General features: G+C 39.0%; 1 protein-coding gene across 2 annotated transcripts; it reads left to right on the forward strand.

Moving 5' to 3' along the window:
• Positions 1–494: 494 nt before the first annotated feature.
• Positions 495–7,533, forward strand: pclaf (PCNA clamp associated factor). 2 transcript variants are annotated; one of them, XM_041796008.1, is made up of 5 exons: positions 495–651; positions 1,478–1,564; positions 1,644–1,824; positions 3,512–3,598; positions 7,376–7,533. In XM_041796008.1, the coding sequence occupies exons 1-5, from the start codon at positions 606–608 to the stop codon at positions 7,416–7,418; spliced, it is 444 nt and encodes a 147-aa protein (XP_041651942.1). In that variant the 5' UTR covers positions 495–605; the 3' UTR covers positions 7,419–7,533. The 2 variants fall into 2 exon arrangements, with proteins under 2 accessions (XP_041651942.1, XP_041651943.1); XM_041796009.1 differs by lacking the exon at positions 3,512–3,598.
• The last annotated feature ends 328 nt before the right edge of the window (positions 7,534–7,861 follow it).

A 7,861-nucleotide genomic window follows, 5' to 3' on the forward strand; every position in this document is an offset into this window, starting at 1 on the left:
AAGGGGTTAGAGAGCGGAAAAAATGGGTGATAAAAGTGGCAAAAATGGGATAAAAGTGGCACAAAAAGTAGCAGAAATGGCAGAATGAAGCAGTGAAGTAGTGAAAACTGTGAAACGTGAGTTCATGTTGGTGCTAAATCATAATTGTTGAAGGCCCACTCCTTCCAGCCAACTCTGTGGACATGCCTGTCTCCTTCTGGTCTACGGCGTTATCTATTGGGACAGATCTCACTGGTAACGCTTAAAAATGTCCTGTGATATGAAAGAAAATACAAAAACTAACAAAATAATATGTTAATCAGAACAAAATATTGATTTAATTTTTCTTTATTTGGAAGTCTGGCCCCCAGAGACTCCGTCAAGACTAAATCTGGCCCTTGTGCAAATGTACTTGATGACCTCTGTGCTATGCTATTTTCTTGACAGAACCATAGAGAACCGCATTGCGTCATAGCTTCCTGTGGTCTGCCAGAATAGAAAACGTAGAAGAAGAAATCTCCCGCCCCATCCGCTGGTCTTTTTAAACCAAGGCGGGAGGCTCGTCTGTAGTCACTTTGGTGAGTTTCTCTTTAAGTAAAGACCTCCTGGGCTAAAATTCTGCCGAAATGGTGAGGACTAAAGCCGATAGTGTCCCTGGAACATACAGAAAAGGTATGTCAACATTTTATAGACTTTTAAAACGACTTTAATTAAATAGAGCTGATTTTACCCGGATGTAGCGGTGTTATCATTGAATCTGGCGGGTCGGGTGTTTACTAAGAGGTAAAATCGGGGAGAATGGGAGAATTTTACCGGGATATTTCTCTAATATAGACTATGTTGATGCCTCATATATCCTAGATATTGAATTTTAGGACATTGACGCCGTTAAAGTTAAACTGGAGTCAAACAATCCTCTCATTCAGCCTCCCGCCAACACGGAGACTGGGTTACCTCCTTTCATGGTTTCACTTCAACAAACTGAGACGGAATTAAAAACTTTAAATCAGTGTTGGCTTCATGTATTACAGTTTTATTTCACTTTTCTCGTCCACATTATTAGATGACATTTTACTGTTTGTTTTCCATTCAGAGGGTTTGCTTTCTGCAATCTGGCGCCAGTTTTTAGCGCCGCTTTGTGCGCCCAATACACCAAACCCCATTAAAAGGATGGATAATTAAGATAATTCTTGTTGTAAACCTAAAATGGAAATGACAAGACGAAACATACAATATGTTCTGATCCTACAGGTTCTTCTGGAAAATTCGGCTTATAAATACAGCTCCATAAACTCTCCAGTCTGTCTAAACATAACCATTAATGTTTAGGGAACTGTTTAAATTTAGATGAGGCTTATAAACTCTTTCACGTGGATTTCTCTGTAGTATTTATTTGAAATTAGGTCCCACACAGGAAGCTATAACTCCTCCACATACTTGGGCCATTATATTTCAGTCCTAGTCTGTTAAATGTCTAATTATTCCTGCTTGTTTGCAGCTGTTGCAGCTTCAGCTCCCAGGAAGTCTCTGGGCTCCAGTGCAGCCAACGCCTCTGCCTCCTCCAGCAGCCAGTGCTCCACTCCCTGTAAGTCCCTGAGCCCAACACCGCTGCCATAACATTATTCTAAGGAGCTGAGACTGAGATGAGTCATTTAAATTCACAGCAAAGAACAAATATGCTGGTGGAAACCCTGTCTGTCCCCGCCCCACGCCCACCTGGCAGAAGGGCATCGGGGACTTCTTCGGTGGTCCTCCCAGGAAGCCGGAGAAGGAGAACAAGAAGCCCCAAGAGGTGGAGGATGATGAGGAGGCTGGAGGCAGCGGCATGTCAAAGACCAGCAGGAAGTATGTCATCATTCTTCATCGGGGGTTTAAATTTGTGGGGAGAGTTTTCTCTAAAGAAAATCTACAGGCACCCACCTCCATGAAATGGAAACTACTGTATTTAAACAACTGGTTCTTTTTTTTTTTAGTGATTTAGTGGGAACTTTGAGTTTACGAGCATGAAGTTGATGCAGGGTTGCATAACTGCGGATCATCCTCCACCTTTAGCCTTGGCCGGTACTCACTTTTGATCTCTGTGCCAAAAAGCTGCACTCACTCAGGCTGTCTTAGTCTTTACAGCAGTGTTACTCAACCCTGCTCAACCAAAGAGCCAAACTGTTAAAAAATACCTTTGTGAGAGCCTCAATCTAAAAGGTGAAAAGTGGCAAAAACAGCTTGTAGCAATAGTAATAAGTTAAAGGTGGCAAAAAGGGGTGATGATGGGAAGAAAAAGTGGAAAAATGGTCAGAAAGTAGCAAAGATGGGTCAGAAGTGACAAAAAATGAGTTATAGGTGAAATATAATGGTCCAAATGTGGCAAAAAAAGAGTGAAAAGTGACTAAAATGGGCAAAAAGCAGTCAAGAGTGGCAAATAATAGGAAATAAGTGGTATTTAATGGCAAAAGGTAGCTTAAATGGGCAAAAAATGGCAAAAACATGGTGACAAAGGGCAAAAATGGGATGAAAATGGCAAAAAGAAGTGGCCAAAAGAAGTGGCCAAAATGGGCAAAAACAAGGAAAAAGTGGTATTTAAGGACAAAAAGTTTTTTAAATGGGTGGAAATAAGGAGGAAAAAACGGTAAAGGGGCAAAAATGGGATTTAAGTGGCAAAACATGGGTTAAAAGTTGTCATTAACAGTGTCAAAATGTGTAAAAACGTGGAATTTAATGGCAAAAGGTAGCTTAAATGGGTAAAATATGGCAAAAAAAAAGTAAAAATTGGCAAAAGAAGGGATAAAAAATGGAATAAAAGGAATGTTTAGTGGCAAAGGTAGCTTAAATGGACAAAAACGGACTAAAATTTTTGGAAAAAAGGGCAAAAATGGGATGGAAGTAGAAAGAATGGGGAAAGGTGGCAAAAAGAAGTTGCAAAATGGCCAAAAATAGGGGAAAAATGGTTGTTTAATGAGGAAAGATAGATTAAATCGGTCTAAAATGGCACAAAGTGTCTCCTTTTTAAGGTTTTCTGGGGGAGTAATATTTTAAATTAAGACATAAAAGCCACACAGAGTATTACTGCTTCACAGTGTTTATTGTCAGAGCTACCGCCATTCTTCCCACATCCTGTCAAATGACCCTGGCTTGATCACCTGACATCATGCTGCCATTAACTCTTACATTTGTGCAAATCAAACACTGTGGCCGTAATGAGCTAAACTCTGATTAGCTGAGGTCGTAATTCCTCTTATCACCTCAGAATAAATGTCAGCATTCTCTAGAGCAGGGGTTCTCACCCTTTTCAGCCTGCGACCCCCTAAATAAAGATGCCAGAGACCGGGGACCCCCACTGTACCTGAAGGTGGCTGAACAGCCATGCACACTCCAGAATAGTCATCTGCTGACAAAGCTGCCCATAAGTAGGGAAAATGAGAGCAAACTGGGCGCCAGTGAAATCATGGTCCATTGTGAAGTTAAGCTGTGATATTTTATTTAACCTGATTAATAACCACTCTGATCATAACAAACATTTCTTCGGTGGTCCTCCCAGGAAGCCAGAGAAGAAGAACAAGAAGGCCCGAGAGGTGGAGGATGATGAGGAGGCTGGAGGCAGCGGCATGTCAAAGACCAGCAGGAAGTATGTCATCATTCTTCATCGGGGGTTTAAATTGTGGGGAGATCCTTGTCTAAAAACTATCAGCAGACACCCACCTCCATAGCATGGAAATTACTATATTTAAACATGTTTTATCCAAACTTATATTTCCCAGGCAAATGGTTTATTTGTTTGTGATTTAGTGGGAACTTTGAGTTTACGAGCCTGAAGTTGATGCAGGGTTGCATAACTGCGGATCATCCTCCACCTTTAGCCCTGGCTGGTACTCACTTTTGATCGTCTGTGCCAAAAACCTGCTCTCTCTCAGGCTGTCCTAGTCTTTACAGGTTTTATCGTCCAAGCTACTGCCTCCTCCTGTCGAATGACCCTGGCTTAATCACCCGGCTTCATGCTGCCATTAGCTCTGACATTTGTGGAAATCAAACACTGTGGCTGTAATGAGCTGAACTCTAATTAGCTGAGGTCGTACTTCCTCTTATCACCCCAGAATAAATCTCTGCATTCTCTAGAGCAGTGTTACTCAACCAAAGAGCCAAACTGGTGAAAAATACATTTGCAAGAGCCACAATCTGAGTGGTGAAAAAAATGGGTTAAAGTTGTAATATAAATAAGTTAAAGCTGGCAAAACAGGTCAAAAAGTGGCAAAACACAGGTGAAAGGGGTAAAACGGGCATAGAGAAGGTAAAAGGTGGCTAAAATGGGGAGAATATTGGTGAGACGTTACAAAAAAATTAGTTCCCTGTGGCTGAAATGGGCAAAAACCTGCAAAGAGTGGCAAGAAAGGGGAAATAATTGCAAAGGGCAGGATAAAAGTCACAAAAGCTGGTGAAAAGGGGCAAAAACAGGATAACAGTGGCCAAAATGGCAGAAAGTGGCAAAAGGAAGTGAGAAAAAAGGGTTATACGCAGCAAAATGGATTAAAGGTGGCACCAAAAAAAACGTGGCAAAATGAGTGAAAGTGACTCAAATGGGCAAAAAAGCAGGAAAGCATGGATACAATTTAAAAAGTGGCATTTAATGGCAAAAGGCAGCTTGAATGGCCAAAAAGTGGCAAAAAGGTGAAAATGTTAGAAACTGCAAAAAGCAGGATAGAAGAGGCAAAAACTCGTGAAAATGGGCAAAGACTGGCGGAGAGTGGAAAAAAATGTGCATAAAATGACAAACTGGTTGAAAGTGACTAAAATGAGGAGAAAAGAGGCAGAAATGGGTGTGAAGTGACAAAAAGTGAGTTATAGATGCAAAAATGGTCAAAGCAGCCAAAACGTGGCAAAAAATGAGTGAAAAGTTTTTAAAATGGGCTGAAAGCAGCAAAAAATGGATCAAAAGTGGCAAAAAAAATTCAAATAGCGGAAATGGAAATATACAGACAAAAGTCAAAGGTTGACAGTTAAGTTGAACAATTAGAACCAAACTGATTAATGTGAGTTGCAATGGATAATTTCTGAGGTGAAAGTTTCCCTTTCTAAGGTTTTCTGGGGGAATATTTCAGATGAAGACCTAAAAGAGCCCCACGTTTAGCATCACTGCTCTACAGGCAGAAGGTAGCAGAGCATATCACCTTGTCTTTTCCTAGTTTTATGGTTCTAAACTCTGCTGAAGTCCAGCCACTGCTCTAAATTATTACACACTAATATAAATGAGGACATGTCCACTAGTAGACCACAGAATGAATCCTGTCTGCTCGTTTTAGATCCGGAAACTCTGATCTGATAAATCGTAGGCGAGTTTGGCTGCTGAATTTATCTTGAGAGATTAAAAAGACTTCCTGAAACATTTTACAAAGCCATCCTGTCAGCTGACTCTCAGCTGTTTTATTACTGAAGAGGTCGACTGTTTTTGTTGCTGAACTAGAAGCATCCAGTGATCAGAAACTAGAGCAAAATCTCTAAATGTCAAACTGTTTTGGGTTTACAATTTAAAATATTTTCTTACTCATTTGAGATGGTATACTCGGGGAGTTATTGATTTTAAATCAGGGGGCTTTTACACCTTTAATATAAGACGCTCTAGTGGAAATGGGAAGAAGCAACAGCTGGGATTTTATTGATGGATGAAAAGCTAAAACTACGAGGCTACTGACAAACCAGTGCTAATGGATTATTCTCTTAAATAGTTAATAAAAAAGAATAAAGCCACTAAGAAAGCAATGAACACATGGATGCTGACGGCCTTTTACTCTAAAATGACACTCATTTAATATTAGCAGGATTTTCTGACTAGTTGTTATCTGACTCTGGTTAATCATTAAAATCTTCCAGTATTGTTTTGGTTTCATCGCTCCCTTTGCAGGTTAGTTTCTATGTAGAGATTTATGAATTTAAAAGCCTATGGTAGTTTTGTATATAAACATAAAGAATATGTCATAAATCATACAAACTTAGATCCGTAAAATGCCTGTAATGGTTAAAAAGGTCTATAAGAGTAAGGCTTATTAAGAAGGGTAATGATTAATTTACTGATGTAAATGTACGTTTATGATAGCGTTGATTTTTCTTTCCAACCTTTATTTAACGAAAAGGAAAACTCCATTACCAAAGTCATTTTAGGAGAGTCCTTGCCCAGACTGGCAGCAGCAGAGTCTGATGATAAAGATGTAAATGATGAGCAAACAAATAAAATGTCAAACAGTAATGCAGAAGAAACGTGAAGAGAAGTAGCAGGTTTTAATGTGCTAAAATCCAAATATATCCACCAGTCATCCTCCCCTTAAAGCGTCTTATTTTTAGTCTTATTTCAAAACCACATTATTTTCGATCATGCATAAGAAGCTGGTTGGTAGCATTAGATGAAGTCTGGAGGTTTGATGCCATTAAATAAATGAGCACTTCTTTCCTTTTCAGATATGTCAACAAAATGATTGCATTTCACTCTCTGGTGTAGGGATTTGTTGGTGGATGACCAGTTTGTCTCTACAGCAGTGTTACTCAACCAAAGAGCCAAACTGTTGAAAAATACCTTAGCAAGAGCCACAATCTAAGAGGTGAAGGTGGCAAAAACAGCTTGAAGTAGCAATAACAACAAGTTAAAGGTGGCGAAAATGGGGAGAAAAGGTGGATAAATGGGTCAGAAGTGACAAAAAAAGACAAGTGACTAAAATGGGCAAAAAGCAGTCGAGTGTCAAAAAAATAGGAAATAAGGAATTCATGGCAAAAGGTAGCTTAAATAGGTAAAATATGGCAAATTATGAAAAAGGACAAAAAGAAGGGGTAAAAATGGAATAAAAGGAAAATTTAGTGGCAAAAAGGGGAAACAAGCAGTATTTAATGGCACAGGTAGCTTAAATGGTGAGAAGTGGGGAAAAATGGTGAATGGGGGCAAAAATAGGATAAAAGTGGCAAAAAAAGCTCAAAAGATGGGGGGGGGGTATTCGTGGCAGAAGGTAGCTTTAATGGGGGAAAAGGGGCAAAAATGGGACAGTTAACTTTGACAGTTAAAGCCTTCTGTGTAAGACTGGGAAAGTGATTAATGTGAATTATTTCTCAGCTCAAAGTTTCTCCTTTTTAAGGTTTTCTGGGGGAATAAAATTTCAAATTAAGACAGTTAAGAGCCACAAATCATCACAAAAGAGCCACATGTAGCTCCAGAGCTACGTGTTGAGTATCACTGCTCTACATATTCAAAATGACCTTCAGGAATTACAGCTTTGTGCACCTAAAGAGCCCCATATTTTACTGAATTTACCACATCAGCTGTGTGTTAGGGGGGAAAAGGTAAAACCTGTTTAAAGCTGCTGTTTCACTGTGACAGAGATTTACATAAATGCATTTATTAACCTGTAAAAATGTTTTTCCCTCATAGATCCAGACCGCTGCCCGCTGAGGACGAAGAAGACGACGAATGAAATGATGAATGAAATTTGTATTGACCGTTCTGTCTGCTTAGTGTCATTTTAATGTACATCTGTATATAATTCTGATCAATTCTGTATAGTTCATTAAACTTTTAATGTTTTTCTACCAGAGGCGCTCTGTCAAGTTTTGTTGGATGAGATTTAACGATGGAAGAGAGTTCTCTCTCTTTTTAACCCTTCAGAAATAAAAGCACTTTTTGTTTTATTTGTGTGATTTTTGGGAAGAAAATTATAGTTTGTGATTCAGGTTTTTGCCTTGAAACAGAAAATTTATTATTTCTGGTCCAGTTATTTACTTAAAAAAATTTAAAAGTAAGCAAGTTCCTGACTTAAGAGGAAATGTTATATAAAAAATAGAAATATTAAAACCAAGATTCTGAACTATATCTTCAGCATAACTACATTTCTTCTACTTTTATCCATTAAATTATTAA

This window comes from Cheilinus undulatus, linkage group 9 (genome assembly GCF_018320785.1).
Source record: "Cheilinus undulatus linkage group 9, ASM1832078v1, whole genome shotgun sequence".
NCBI classification, from domain to species: domain Eukaryota; kingdom Metazoa; phylum Chordata; class Actinopteri; order Labriformes; family Labridae; genus Cheilinus; species Cheilinus undulatus.